The 15778-nt window shown below is 53.7% G+C and overlaps 1 protein-coding gene across 1 annotated transcript; it reads left to right on the top strand.

The window, feature by feature from the left end:
- Window positions 1–291: 291 nt before the first annotated feature.
- LOC142026135 (antigen WC1.1-like) lies at window positions 292–9245 on the top strand. The gene is given in 15 exon segments (XM_075018971.1): window positions 292–520; window positions 523–996; window positions 2458–2766; window positions 2991–3305; window positions 3861–4187; window positions 4274–4588; window positions 4952–5266; window positions 5730–5792; window positions 5881–6195; window positions 6616–6651; window positions 6940–7077; window positions 7807–7902; window positions 8334–8417; window positions 8623–8775; window positions 8989–9245. Coding segments are annotated over 15 exon segments (3426 nt in total).
- Window positions 9246–15778: the final 6533 nt, after the last annotated feature.

A 15778-nucleotide genomic window follows, 5' to 3' on the forward strand; every position in this document is an offset into this window, starting at 1 on the left:
ACTGTACCTCTGGAGCTGGTGGTGGCCTAGCTGGTGATGGCAGCACCCACAGATGCCCAGGGCACTGCGGAGCTCTAGGGTACCTTGGAGGGTTTGTGTGCTGCTCACTGCCCCTTTGGTTCAGGGGCCCCCTGACCCCATGAGAGCGGTTTGGACTCCACAGAGAGAAGGGGACCGGGGCATCTACAGTAGAGAGACATCCTTCCTGGGGAGCTTGGCCCAGGGCATGGACTGGGCTGATACCAGGGGTGAGGAACGTGAAAAGCCCTGGGGTGGGGGTGGGTTTGGATGATGCTGAGGCAGGTGCAGGCTGGTGCTGGAAGCTGCAGGCCTGGGTACAAGGAGCTGTTGAGGGGGTGCTGGGCTTGGGAGTAGAGGGTGCCCAGTGCAGCGCTGGGCAGTGTGTGGGTGGGTGTGGGTGGGGGGCAGGTGGCTGTTGGGGTGGGAAGAGCTGCCTTGTGCATTGGGATGGTGAGTGACCCAGCTGGTCTGGAACTGGGCACCCACAGCCTTGTGCAGTCCATGGGGATAGAAGGGACCCCTCCACTGATCTGGGGACAGCCTGGAGGGGAGAGGGCTCCTACCCCAGTACATGTGATTTGGCCCAGGTAGGGGGTTCCCCCAGACCTGCAGTGCTGGGGTTTGGCACTCTCCTGACCCATCCCATGCTGGTGTTTGAAGGTGCTGTGGAGGTGAGGCTGGTGAATGGTGGCAGTCACTGTGCTGGAAGAGTGGAGGTGAAACACAATGGCGAGTGGGGGACTGTATGTGATGACGGCTGGAGCATGAACAATGTGGCAGTGGTTTGTAAGCAGCTGGGCTGTGGGTCTGCTGTTGAAGCTCATAAGGAAGCACACTTTGGGGCAGGACCTGGCCCCATTTGGATGGATGATGTTGGCTGTAAAGGCACTGAGTCTGCCCTGTCTGACTGCAGACACAGAGGATGGGGTAAAAATTACTGTGACCACAGTGAGGATGCTGGAGTGACGTGTTCAGGTAAGGAGACATCCTGCTGCCTACCTCTGGATCTGGGATGGGGGAAGGGACTGTGGCTGTGCCCTCAGAGAGCAACAAGTGGACACCAGAGCAGGGCCTGGCGATACTTGTCTAACTGCCAAGCTGGGACTGTCATTGCTGATGTCCCCAGTCCTTGGGGAAGGCCCAGAGGGATCCTACCCCAGGGTGATCTGACCTTGCCAGAGTGTCTCAGTCACCCTCAGTCAGTGTCTTGGACTGCAGATGAATCCTCCATCCCTTCCCCGGGGTGTCCATTGGGCTTCATCGATCTCCACCCATTCTGCCAGTTTGCAGCCAACTATGCTGAGGGTCCCTGTGCTGGAAACACCCAGGGGCACTTACTCGGCACTCCACGCCTTGGAGGAACAGCATGAGATGGCTGATCCTCCTGGGTCATTCCCCTTTGTAGACATGGTTACCTCACCTGAATCAAATGGGCTTTTCAGAGAGGATGAGTGCTGGGCCCTGGGGAATGGAGCAGGGTGGCCACAAAGCCCTTCGCTGCCTGTGCCCAGGGCTTGGCTGTGTGGACCAGCATTTGCAAGGGTTAGGGGCTTGGCAGCTGCTTGACCCTGGCTGCTCCCTCCTGGATCACCACAGTCACAGGCTGGCACTGGGATATATCCCTGGGGCTGTGACAGCCCTGTAGGGGCATAGCCGCATGTAGGCAGCACTGACCCACTGCCCAAGCCCTCCTGCCTGCCCATGGTTCCCCACACTGCCCCATGACACAGGGTCTTTGGCAGCAGTTACTGACCCTCCTCTGTGCCTGCTGTTCTCGGAGAGCTGGCATGGGCCCAGTGGGAGTCTCCTGCCCCTCTGTCTCGCCATCCATCTGGGTTGTGAACACCTCCAGGCAGAGCACTGTGTCCCTGGCTGAGGACACCCTCCCCACAAGCAGACGTCAGAGGGATCTTCACAGGCACCAGGCATGATAGCAGCTGCCCCGTTTCTCTGCTCTGTGACATCTTCCACCTAAAATGAACCTTCCAACACCCCAGGAACACCCCTGGGATCAGAGGGTGCTTCTGGTTGCATCAGGGTGATGGTCCTGCCTGGCCCCAAGCTGTACAGGGGCTGAGCAGGCTGCAGCAGTCATTATCATCTGGGCCAGTTCTCCTGGATCCAAACTGCTCACATTACTGCAGTGCTGGAGGGACCATGCCAGGCTGCTCAGGGGACCTTGTGTGCAGCAGTTTGTCTGAGCAGTACCTGTGGCTGTGAGTCTGCGACAGACATGCACCCTCAAGTGCTCTGATGGTGTAGAGATGGGGTGCGTGGGGGTCTGGATGTGCCTGTGTCAGCAACACTCCCCCAACAACTTCCTCTGGGATGTGCAATGAGGAGTTTGGTCACAGCTTGCTGGGAGGTGATGTAGGGCATAGGCATTTCACTGTCAGAGGGCTCTGGGAACTCCCAGGTTTTATGTTTTTTTTCCAGGATTTGTCCGGCTGGTGGAAGGGAAGAGCCACTGCTCAGGACGTGTGGAGATCCATGACGGGGACCAGTGGAAAACTGTTTGTGATTCACATTTTAGTCCCAAAGCTGCTGATGTGGTCTGCAGGGATTTGCAGTGCGGCGTGGCCCTGCCTGTCGCTGGGCCAGCTCCCTTTGGACAAGGGGTCAGTCCCATCTGGGATGGAGAGCTGCAGTGTGTGGGGAATGAATCCCGCCTCATGTTCTGCCGCAGAGGGTCCTCCAGGGACCAGGCCTGCACCCACGCGAACAGTGCTGTTGTCACCTGCACACGTAAGGACTCAGGGAGGTGTTGAACACCAGGGCTGTGCCAGGGGTTGGGGAACAGAGCAAGGACCGTGCTGGGCCAGGTGTGAGGACAGGAGGGATGATGGGATTGTCTGCAGCATGAAAATAGTGCAGAAGGAGAAGAAAGGCATGCTGTCCCTCTGGACTCTCTGCCTGCTACTGAGGGTACACGAGCACCAATCCACCCTCTCCTCCTCCTCTGTCCCCAGAATACACAAGATTCAGGCTGGTGAACGGCAGCACAGCGTGTGCAGGGAGGGTAGAGGTCCAGGTGTCAGAGACCTGGGGGACCCTCTGTGCCTCCCACTGGGATCTCTCGGATGCCCATGTTCTCTGTCATCAACTCAACTGTGGGTTTGCTGAGTCCATTCCTGAAGGAGAGCATTTTGGGAGAGGGACTGGCCCTGTCTGGAGAGACTCATTCCACTGTGACGGGACAGAATCCCACCTGGGACAGTGCCCAGTGATCACCCTGGGAGCCTCACCATGCTCCCACGGGAACAACGCTGCTGTCGTTTGCTCAGGTGAGTGCTGGAAAAATGCTGCATTAACTCCATTTGCCCTTTGTGTGTGATGTGGCCACGCAAACCAGGGATCCCACGACAGTGCAAGGCTGAATTTCTCCCTGGAGAAACCCTGGCTTCCCCAGGAGCCATCTGCAGGGCTTTGCCTGCTTAGAGTGACAGCTCTACTTTGGGAAAGCTGAGGGATGAACGGAGGCAGGCATCTGCCCCCAGGGCAGTGGCTTAGGTCCTAGGACCACCACCAGGCCAGGGCTCCTCCATTCTCCTACTGTGGGACAAGCCCAGGACAGGGATGCAGGGCTGTGCTCCACCTTTCTGGCTGCAGAAAACTGCATCCCATCCCCAGAGAGAGCTTTGCAGAGCCCCATCCCACCACCCAGGCAGCAGGTGCCTGGGTGCCCCCAACAGCATCAGACCTGAGTGTGAGCTGCAGAGAGGGCCCGGGTTTTGCCCTCACTTCTCATCAGCAAAAGGCTCAATCTTGTCATGTTTGGTCAGAAAATCCCCCCTCGCCCTGCTCCCTAAAGGGAGCTGTGGCATCTCTGCTCTCCCCAGGCTCAGCCGGCTTTGCATCCCTGCGGCTGGTGGGTGGAGGGAGCCGGTGCGACGGACGAGTGGAGATCTTCCAGAATGGGACGTGGGGCAGAGTCCTGGACGACCAGTGGGACTTGCAGGAGGCCAGCGTGGTGTGCCGGCAGCTGCGGTGCGGAGAGGCAGGGACAGCCTACAACCCCCCGAAGCCTCAGAGAGGGATGGGTCCCGTGGGGCTGCGAGGGGTCCAGTGTGCAGGGCACGAGGCCAACCTGGCCCTCTGCAACACCTCCCTGCCCAAGAGTGCACCATCAGCAGGGGTTGCAGAGGACGTGGGAGTCATTTGCTGGGGTGAGCGGCGCTGCACGGGCCCCCCAGGTGATGGGGTGGGTGGGCAGCCGGCCCCTGACAGCAACTGGGGTTTCTGCCCACTACAGGGAGCCGGAGGGTCCGGCTGGTGAACGGGTCTGGGCGCTGTGCTGGGAGAGTGGAGGTCTACTACCAGGGCATCTGGGGGACTGTCTGTGACGATGGCTGGGACCTGTCTGATGCCGCCGTCGTTTGCCACCAGCTGGGCTGTGGAGGGGCAGTGGAGGCAGCCGGCTCTGCTCAGTTTGGGGCAGGCTCCGGGCAGATCTGGCTGGATGGCGTCAACTGCTCTGGGGCCGAAGCTGCTCTCTGGGACTGTCCTGCCAGGACCTGGGGGCAGCACAACTGCGGGCACAAAGAGGACGCGGGAGTCATCTGCTCAGGTCTGTGGTGGGAGCTGTAGTGGGAGCCTGGCTCTTGCAGAGGCCAGGACACAAGGAGAGACGGGCATGGCCAAGGCTGTCCCTGGCTGGCTCTGAGCTCCTGCCCGAGCATGTCCTGTGGACACCCATGCACGGGTACCGTCAGTCCCACTGTGGGTCCCTGGGGATCTCAGTCGTCCCCAAGGGTTAGCAGGAAGGGCAGGGGTGTCTGTCCATCAGGGGCTTCTCTCTGCCCTTGGGTGCAAGGGGGAAGTGCTGGCCCTGGCCCTGGCCCTGCCCAGATAAGGGCCTGGGGGGTGCAGATGTGTCCTGACTCCCGCTGCCCCAGACCAGCCTGTTCCCCCTTGGTGCCTTTCCTCCCAGAGTTGGTGGCCCTGAGGCTGGAGAACAGTGATGGCTGTTCCGGGCGCCTGCAGGTTTTCTACAATGGGACGTGGGGAAGCATTTGCTCCAACTCGATGACTCTCGCCACGGTGTCTCTGGCATGCAAGGAGCTGGGCTGCGGGGATGGAGGATCCCTGGAAACACAGCTGCCTTTTGGAAGGGTGTCTGGCCCTACCTGGCTGGATTACGTGCAGTGCGGGGAGAAAACCAGCTCCTTCTGGCAGTGTTCCTCTGCTCCCTGGAACCCACAGTCATGTGAAGACCTGCGAGAGGAGACCCACATCACCTGTAATGGTAACTCTGAGCCACCTGGGCACCCCAGTGCCACCCCAGCTCCTGTTCCCTGCTGGGTATGGCCAAACGTAGAGAAAGAGCTTGGAGGGGCTTTTCCTTTCCATGTCAGTCCCTTCTGCTGCTGGTGGCAGAAAAGTGATCAAAGCCACACACGTCCAGCAGCAGTTGCCAGCAGCACCTTGGGGAGGCAGAAGCATCTCCAGGTGAGGTCTCAGAAGAGACCAGACAGGGTTCAGGAGAGCCTCCCCTCCACAGACACGCTCCTGCTGCTCTGTTAAACAGGGACCTTTGGGGGCTGAGCAGTCGGGGTCCCCCCACAGTCCTGTGCTTGTTCCCTCAATGACCAGGGTTCAGTTGCTGCCGCGATCGAGATGGCAGAGGGAGGCACAAGCAGAGCTCAGCCCTGCTCTCTTCTGCACGATCTCCCAAACCAGCCCTTTCACCACAGTGTTTCCTTCTTCAGGGAGACGCCCAGAAACGCCCTCGATCCCGCTGTCCCCTTGCCCCAACTCCACGAGCTGCACAGGTAGGGAGCTGCTCCTCTGTGGATGCTTCTTGTCTGGCAGGGCTCTGCCTGCTGTCTCCGTGCCACGGGAGGTCTTTGCCTTCTCCAGACAGGGAGAAGATTCGTGCCGTGGGAGGTGAGGACAGGTGCTCGGGCAGAGTGGAGGTCTGGCACCTTGGCTCTTGGGGGACGGTGTGCGACGACTCCTGGGACATGCGGGATGCCGAGGTGGCGTGCAGGCAGCTGGGCTGTGGCCCCGCGGTGTCTGCCCTGCATGAGGCTGCGTTTGGGATGGGGACGGGCCCCATCTGGCTGGAGCAGGTGGAGTGCCGTGGGACAGAGCCGTCTCTGCAGGACTGCTGGGCCCGGCCTGGGGATGGCGGTGCTTGCCGGCACAAGGAAGATGCTGGTGTGAACTGCTCAGGTGAGTGGCAGGGCTGGGACCCCTTGCTCAGGTATTGGCAGGGTGCCGGGGAAGGCCTTTTGCCCCCTTCGTCCTGGCATGGCCCCTGACGTCCCAAGAGGAAGAACATTTCTGCGGAGTGCAGGAGCCTGGTGCCAAGTGGGGAGCAGCCTCGGTGGAACTGGATGTCTTCTGGCCTTTGTCCGTAGGGCCCTGCAGCCCCAGGGATATCCCCTGGGCTGCCTGTGCCATCCTGCGTGCCACCCGGAGCAGAGGCACTGAGCCCTATCCTGCCCTCTCTTTGTAGCACCACAGGAGAGCCAACTTGGGTGGGATGTGCCAGGGACATACACAGACACACATGTGCTGTGTTGGGGTAGAGGCTCCCCGCTACCCGCACACCCACCCTCTCAGCCCAGCTCTCCTTTTCCTCCTCTGCAGCTACACCCAGGACAGCAGCAGTCCCACCCCGAGCAGGTAACTTGTCTTCCCCCCCTCTGCTGGGTATCCCCAGGGCAAGACTGTGACCCACAGCTGGGTGGAAGGGGCTCCTTGCTGGGGTGTGAAACTCCCAGGAGAAGGCACTGGTCTGGTGGTGAGGGGGGTAGGGAAGGTTGTCATTTACTCATCGGGGTAGAAGCTTCTCCATCGCTCATCCCTGGGGCCCTCCACCCCCTGCTGCCTTGTGTGATGGGGGTCAGGAATGGTGCTTTTCCTACCTCACCCAGGCCTGGTGCTGGCCTTTCCATATTCTTGCCCACACAGATTCCCCCCGGGGCCGTCTGAGTGGCAGCGGGAGAGTCTCAGTGCCCGTCATCATCTGCATCATCCTGGGGGCCCTTCTCTGCCTGCTCCTGGCCCTCCTGGCTGGGCAAGCACTGAGCACCAGGGCTGGGCGCAGAGGTTGGTCTTTCCACAGCGGTCCCAGGAGGAGATACCTCCAGGAAGGGCTGTGGGGTGTCAGTGAGGGGCACAGGCAGAGTTGGGGGCAAGAGACCGTGTGCTGCCACCTGTCCCATGCACCACCCCATTGAGTGCCTGGCTGTGGGGCACCAGCAGCAAGGGGTAGAGAGAGCCCAGAGGCAGAGGGAGGTAGCAATGGGGTGAGGAGAGAAATGGCAGAGCGGGGCTGGGAGAAATGTGAGCAGGGGGGAGATGGCCAAGGCTGGCAATGCTCTGGGTAGTGCTGGGGGGGGACTCTGGGACAAGGGAGATGATGGGAGGAGTGCAGGGCAGAAGGGTCCATCCCCGTGGTGTCAGGCCCCCAGGCTGTCCCCTCTGCCCAGTCCTGACCACCCCCTGGCTGCTCTAGACCCGTGGGGCAGACAGGGGAAAGCTCCAGGTGGAAGAAACATGGGAGCTGCTCCAGGGTCAGGCAAGGGGTGCATGACCCTGGGGCCAGAGGGGCATGAGCGCTGTCTCCGATGGGATGATGCGAGGGTGACGCTGCCCCAGATAATCTCCACGGCGATGTTGCCCTCACTGGGGATGTGGCAGCTGTGCCTGGACAGTGCAGTGGGGCTGTGCCGTCGGGCCAGTCCTGGGCTGGCCCAAGAAACAGGTTTGGGGCAGCGCAGTGTGATCCCATTGCCCCTCTGCCTGTCCCTCTGCCAGCCCTACCTCTGTCCCCAGGCTCCAGGAGTGCTCAGGAGCCCTTCCCTGAGGCCCTGTACGAGGAGATCGGTTACAGCCCGGTGTGGGAGAAGCAGGCGAGGTTTGGTCACTCAGGTGCGTGTGGGTCCTCCCTGGAGGCACATCTGCAGGACCCTTTCCCCTGGCCCCAACCCCAGGCTGATTCCCTGAAGCCCCCCAGCCCATGGTCCTTGTGACACTGGGGCCACGTGGTCTGTGGGGAGACCATCCAGGTCCTGGGCCTGGAAGGGGAGCTTTCTCCCAAACAGCTTTGCCTGTCCCAGCTGGACATCCCCTCTCTTCCTGCCCCTGCACCCCAAGTGACAGCCACGGAGTGAGGGAAGGGGCTGTCCTAGGGCAGCTCTGGGAGCACCTTTGAGACAGGGTTTGCCCCAGGGAGGCAGGGTGATTTCCCAGCCCTCCTCCCCACGCAGCCCCAGCTCTGTGGGTCCCCCTTCCCCAGCAGCACTGACCACGAGCCAGGTCAGTGGGGCTCACTTCATTATAGCCACCGTGCATCTCTGCAGGCTCCTATTCAGAAGAGTCCCTGACCCAGCTGCAGCCCTACCCTGGGGTCAGCGAGGAGGAGGATGGTCTGGGCTCAGCACCAGGTAACAGAGGCAAGAAGGAGTTGATCTCCCTGAAGACCTGTGATGGACAGAGGTGTCACTCCGTGTCACTGCTGGAGATGGGGAGGACATGGGGGTCTCCTGTGGTGCTGCCAATACCCGTGTCTCAGCCCTGTGTCCCTGTGCATTGTCGCTCTGCTCTGCAGGATGTATCTTCTCACTGTAGCCAGCTCCCCTCTCTTTTCAGATGTTCTTGTCCCACCCGGAGGTGACCCAGCAGATGGTTATGATGATGCCAGGGAGGTTTCTGATCCCGTGGAGGATGTTGCCCCTGGGCAGGGAGAGAGGGAAATGCCCAGGGAGCCAGAGGAGGGAGCAGAGCCCAGGGATGCACCTGGAGGTGAGAGGGAAATTTAGCACTGCTGGTTCCTGGGGTGCCACCCCTGGTGCCACCCAAGTCACTGCTGTCCTGAGACCCCAGCCTGCTGTCCCAGGAGTTTTCCTTGGAGTGTCTAGGGGTAGGAGAAGGAGCTGAATGTGGTGAGGAGCAGGGAGGAAGATGATCTACAGACCCCATGGGCCAAACTGCATTGTCCTGCCTTGCTGCTTGCAGGGGCCAGCCTGCGCTCCTGGAGAAGTGCTGGGGTCCCTGGAACTGAAGGAGACACGTGGCCCCTGTCCCTGGAGAGCATGGGCTATGATGATGCTGAAGAGGTGTCTCTGGCACATCCCCCTGAGGACACAACGGCTGTGACACCGGAGCTCTGTGCACAACAGTCCCAGAGCCCCAGGCCGTGAGAGCCCATCCCTGCTGTGCAGCTGGGTGCAGCCAGGAGGGAGAAGAGGTCTGTGGAGCTGGCAGAGCCGTGAGCACCTGGGAACCGTGTCCCTTGGCCCATGGGCAACAGAAACCGCCTGGAGTTTCCTCTATTTTTATTCCCATTTTTATGCTGTGCATCATCTTTGTTCTCAATAAAAGTCTCTGGGGGCTTTGACCTGGAGCTGGTGCTTGCCTGCCCAAGTGTCAGGGCATCTTCCTGAGACTGATCAGGAGGAGCAGAGAACAAAGTCATGGAGGTGGGGAAATGGGCATGTCTCAGGGACAGCAGGCTTGGGGTCAGGCTGTGCAGCAGTGAGAGCCCATGGTCCCTGGGGAATAATCCTGCTGACAGAGACATTTCCATCCTACTGGCCACAGGCAGTTTCTAGTCAAAATGGCTCTCTGATAGGTCCCGAGATGCACCGCAGTGGGAGCACCCATTTCCTCACTCTAGGGTTTCCCAGCTGCTCTTTTCCTCAGGCAGGGTCTGGGCCATGCTGGTCCCACAGTGCAGAGGCCATGACAGAGCTGCCGTGTCAGGGTAAGCCCTGGGCTGTGGCCCCACAGAAGTGAGCCCTGAGGTGGCTGCAGTGCCCTGAACACCCCAGCCAGCCCCAGGGGGGAAGATGGCCCATGGATTACCTCCCACCATGGTTAGGAGGCAGCTCTGCTCCCCACTGCCCCAACACAGGGTGCAGAGCCGCTTTCTGGGACACACGGGGATGGGATTCCCTCTCCTCATGCTCTGCCAGGACCCCAGTCTCCATGAGCTGTTCCTGCTGTTATAAACACTCGTGACAAATTGGAGGAACCAATTTGTATTAAATAAAAGATCGAATTTATTAGCAAGCGATAAAAGAGCAAAACAGCGCTGGGCGGCCGGGGAGACAGTGCTCCGCCACAAGCTCCCACCAAAACTGGGGAAGAGTCTCTTTATTTATACAGTCTTTTAGTCCCTGATATGTGACAGCTGGCTGGTATCTTCGGTATCTTGTGCCATCAGTTGTTGGGTGGTCGCAATCTGCCTTCTGGTGGTTGTTGGGATGAAGGCCGAAGTCTTCCTCAGCTGTTCTTTAGGTGACTCTAGTCCCATTCATGCTAATCATCAGTATGTAATTGTCTACTCAACTGGATACTTATGGTCTTAGATAAGTGAAGAATGTCCCTACCTTTACAGGTTTTAGATAAGCGAAGAATGTCCCTACTCCCACATGCGATTTCATGAACAAAGTTAACCTGTTCATTACAATCCCCCCTTTTCTATTTTATCCTGATTTTGTTCATTAAATCGATCTAATGTTGCTTTTGCCTGTCCAAGGATAGGAGTAATTCCTTCATCCTCGATTTGTTCATATTGTTTTCGTAGCAGCATTGTGTGCAGCTTCTAAGTGCCCTTTAACAATAGTGATCAACTTCTTAAAAATGCATGGCCCAAAAGTCAAAAATAAGATCAACAAAATAAGAGGTCCTGCAATAGTTGACAATAGGGTGGTTAACCAGGGTGAATAATTAAACATAGACTCATACCAGCTCTGTTGTGCTTCCCAGTCTTTCTTCCGTTTTTCTAACCCCTCCCGTAGCTTGGCCATTGTACCTCTTAACTATTCCAGTATGGTCAACATATATACAACACTCCTCCCATAGGGCTGTACATAACCCCCCCTGCTGCATGAACATTAGGTCTAAGCCCCGTCTGCTTTGTAATAATTGTATATTTGCGAGTATTCTCATCAATGGGGCCCCATCCATGGTATGACCTTACTAGGGAACTTAAGCGGGCCGTGAAAGAGGGAGCGCCCGGGGTAATTCTGTTTTGTATGACAGCTGAGTGTTCTAGTTGTATTAGTGACCATTTGAAGGGTTGATGGCTGACATTGCCAGATACCATAGGCCCAACAAGCAAATACCACAGTAACATCATCCAAACACGGATTGCTGGTGGGGTTTCCCAAGGAACACCAATGGGTGTTGATGTCAATTCCCGATTATCTCTTTGCCAGGGCATACCTGGTCGGGCTCCCAGAGTCCATTCTCGAAGTGTCCGTTTTTCGCCATTACCCACCAATGATCTCACGGTGTACTCACACTCCCTTTTCTGTACGTCTCTGCCTACTTCGCCTACTCCGGTGCCTAGAGCAGCGAGGTTTCTCATCTTCTCGGCAGCAGTCGTACTTCTTAAGGGCGTGTTTTCCACTTGCAAAGCCCTTACGGGATTTAGCTCCTCCCCGGGAACTGTGCAGAATATTTTATTTTACCTGGGAAATGACACGACACTAGCAGGATTCAGGGTTATGGGAGCTTCGGGTTGGTTAGGGATTTCCCGTAGCTACCCGCCCCCCCCCAAGGCAGACGTGTTTAGTCCCCTTCTCCTTTGGGTACACTGTGTACAGCCGTCCCTAAATGGGTGGCTGTTCCTGCAGTGTGTCCACCAGCATTCCTTATACAAATTTTATTTAAGAGTAGAAGCTATTCTAGTGATACGTCTAGCTCGCTTTCATGCGAATCTGATAGCACACCGCCTTATAGTTTCAGGCCAATCGTTCTCATATATTTCCTAGGTTTCAGGTACTAATAATTCCCACCCACAAATTAGTCTATTAATTTCCACTCTATTCAATTGGTCTCCATGGGGAATTGTACTCTCAACACTTCATACAACAATAATGTCTCCTTCTAGAACTACAATACCATTTCTGACCATATTTTACATGGTTACAAGGCACCCAACTCCAATGGTTGTGGTTACGATGTTTTAAACATGGAATCCCGCTAAAATATTCCCGTCACAATAAAAAGGTAAGTACTGAGGAGTTCCTGTTAATTTATACATATATATATACCAGCTCCGCCGGTTTAATGAGGTATCCGTTCTGTACGCCAAGGAGTAAGGTTCACCACCTGTAAATTCTCTCCAGGTGATACCTGGAACTAGGTTTTACCGTTCTTCCAAATGGATTCATTCATTCATGCAGTTCCTTCTTCTTCCTTATCACTAGTTTTAAGTCCTCTGAAGTCTTTGCTACTTCCCACTGATCTCTGGGTAAAGGTCCTTTAATTCGCGAGGCGTGCGTCCATCCTCATTCTGCAGTCCGGACAGCAGTTTCTGTGGTAAGTAAAACAAGAAAGGGCCCCTCCCACCTAGGAGTGAGAGAGGATTCTTTCCAGGCTCTGATTAATACCATATCACCTGGCTTTACTGAATGTATGGATATATCTAGGGGTGGCCTCTGTACCACCATTCCCTTCTTCCGCAATCTCTCTCTCTTTTTCATCAGCTGAACAATATAAGGGTTAATACTATCTTCATCTAAAGTAGGGTAATTGGCTGGGCTTTGCATATCATAGGGCATGTCATATAACATTTCAAATGGGGATAATCCAGTCTCACTATGTGGTTTAGTTATTTAAAAGTGTCAATGGTAAGCATTTTGTCTAGGGCATCTGTGTTTCAATCATCAATTTAGTCAGTTGTTGTTTGATTGTTTGATTTTTTTATTTATTTTTTTTTTTTACTTTCCCTGAGCTTTGTGGATGTCACGGGGTGTGATATTCCTACTGAATGTCTAATGATTGACATAATAATTTTAGATGTAAAGTGTGTGTCCTGATTAGAGTCAATGTACTGGATTATCCCGTATCTGGGTATTAGGTATTCTAATAAAGTTTTTTTGGTTTGTTTTTTTTTTCTTTTTTTTTTTTTTTTACTACCATCTGTGCAGTAGCTCGTGCTACAGGATAAGCTTCTACCCATTGTGTTAAATGATCTACTATTACTAATAAATATTTTATCCTGCCTACTTTGGGCAACTCAGCGAAATCAACCTGTACCTCCCCAAAAGGTCTGCAAGCCGCTCTTTTTTCTTTCCTGTGGCTGCTTGTCGACCGACTTTTAAAATGTCATGAATGCTACCAGGGCTCAGCACATCTCTGCATATTAGCATTCCACATGTTATATCTCATAAGCAACTCCCCAATAGATACTGTCCCACATTCACCACTGACAAGCCAAGCAGCCCTGTGCATACACAAATCTTCATTCATTCAATAAATTCAATGAAATATTTTCAAAATATGTACAACAACAACCACCAAAATAGTCAACATTTGAAAAAGATGTAGTCAACATTTGAAAAAGATGTTGTTACAAATACCTGCGAGACAACACACAACAGCCGCACGAATTGGTCTCTACCTTAATCGCTCACAGTCCTTCTCTAAATCAAACAAGGAGCAAGCAAACAGTTTGAAACAGTTACTTTTTTTTTTTTAACCACTTGAAATGAGCACTACCTTTCAGATAGCTAGCAAAGTCTTCCAATTTTGTCCATAAACACAACCAAGCACCAACACAGGACTGTATAGTGCTTACACTCCCATCAACCTGCCAACAAGAATAGTTCACTGGCAACCCCAAATACTCAGAGGCAAACCACAATTCTCTGGCACAGAGGCTCCACAGCAGAGCAACATACTCTTTTCTCAGAACCACCGCATAGGAACACAAAGAAAATTACCATGCTAACTCTAGTGACCCGAGTCCCCAGGGCTGCCCCTCGGGCCTCTCCATCCGACAGACCACTCTCCCTGACTCGGCAATCCAATCTCCCCCTGTCTTCCCACATGCACCACTGCCATCTCTCCTGGCTCTCCCAACATTCCCAAAACCCTTGTCACCAATTCCCGATGTACAAGATTCCTCTCCTGAGCATCAATCAAACCCCTGTCCTTCCAAATCCTTCCAAAAGTGTGAACTACATATGTATTTTTGTAATCTGTAAATATAGGGGTTTTTTGTTTGGTTGATTGTTTTTTTAAAAATTTTAGGGCCATATATAGGGTATACAGCTCACAAGCCTGAGTTGACCATGATGGGCTTAGAGGTCCTGATTCCACAGGTTTTAGGTTATTGTCTCACTTTAGTCTGGGTCTCAATTACCTTTAAACAGTTATGTTGTAATTTTTCTGATGGTTCTCCAAACAAAATATGCTGGATTGTGAGCAGAGGTTATCTTCAGTTTTAAATTGGGGGAGTCAATCAATATTGCTTCATATTGTGGGATCTGGCTATCTGTTAGCCATTTTTCCACTTTCTGTTGTAAACACTTCTGACATTATGTGGAGTATACACTTTGATCAAGTAACTTAGAACAACACCTCACAGGTTTCTTAATTCCTGCTCAGTCTTGAGCAAGGACTATTCACAAAGAGATAAAGAAGGTTGTTTTTTTGTTTTGATTTGTTTTTTTTTTTTTTTAAGATCTGTGAGGCTTAATACAGGTGTCTGTGTTAATGTCCTTTTTATTTCTTCTAATTTCTGATCATCTTTTGTAGACCATTTAAGTTGGTTATTAGTTAATTTCTCACATAAGAATTTCACCTTTTCACTGTAGCTTTCAAGTCATGGTCTATAATATCTTAGTAATCTCAATATTTGTCGAATTTCCTTTTTAGTTTGTGGAGGTTTAACAATTTAATAGTGGTTTCTCGGGTTCTTTCTTCAGTTTCTCCCGCTATTAATAGATTGTCTACATATTGTAATAACTTTACCTCTCGGAGTAAAATGAAATCTTAACATTTTCTCTAAAGTTTGTCCAAATAGATTTGGTGACTCTGTGAACCCTTGTGGTAGCACAGTCCATCTCAATTGTCGTTTTCATCGATAGCTATACAGCAGTCACACAGAAAGCCCCCCTCTCTTTGGTTGTTTACATAGTTGACTGCAATTACAGCCTCGCGGCGCGAGGAGAGGCGGCGGCCGCTGCCGAGGGGGAGCTGCCCCTGCCGCAGCCGTCGCTGTTGCTGCTGTTGCTGTTGTGGCTGCAACAAAGGACTTCGCCTGCTGCTGCTGCAGCGCCGGCTCTGCTGCGACTGCATGGAGCCGGACCCCTCTCCTTGACTTTGAATGCTTAAGTTTAATTTCAGAATCAAATCCCTTCTTGATAAATTGTATTCTGCCTTAGGGAGCAAAAGTAAATCACTAAGGACTTTAAAAGGTTTCCCTTTTGCTCTTACTACTGACATGTAACTCTTTCCTTTTTCTACAGTAGTAAATAAAATCTCTAAAATAGACTGTATTTCTTCCCAGGTATAAGCATTGGGACCTAGGAATTGATCTAGTTTTTCAGCCACTCTGAGGGGATCATCTGGTAGGGTCCCCATTTCTTTCTTGAATTTTTTTTTTTTACATCTGTGGCATTTAATGGGACTGCCACAAACTCAATGCCTCCTTGATTGTCTCTGAGGGATACTTCTCGTAAGGGATACAAGAAGGCTCCCTTGGATGTGGCGGTTTCACTTTTTGTACATGCAGCCGGAGGTTTTTCTAATTCCGGCGTTGTTGATGATGGAGTCAGGGACATCGGTGTTACTGGTGGAGGTACTACGGCCGCCAAAGGGGGAGCCACCGCAGGAGGTGAATTATTAAAATATGGAGGAGGTAAGTTATCTAGTGGTTTTCATTTATCATCTTTTTCTTTCCCCTTTTTGTTTTTATCTCCTTTTTCCTCAAACTTCTCATAAATGTTGAGGTTGGAAAAGGACGTGAAGTCCCAATCCATAATTCTGTATGATTACTTTCCTCCTG

The sequence above is a fragment of the Buteo buteo genome, chromosome 31 (genome assembly GCF_964188355.1).
Source record: "Buteo buteo chromosome 31, bButBut1.hap1.1, whole genome shotgun sequence".
NCBI classification, from domain to species: Eukaryota; Metazoa; Chordata; class Aves; order Accipitriformes; family Accipitridae; genus Buteo; species Buteo buteo.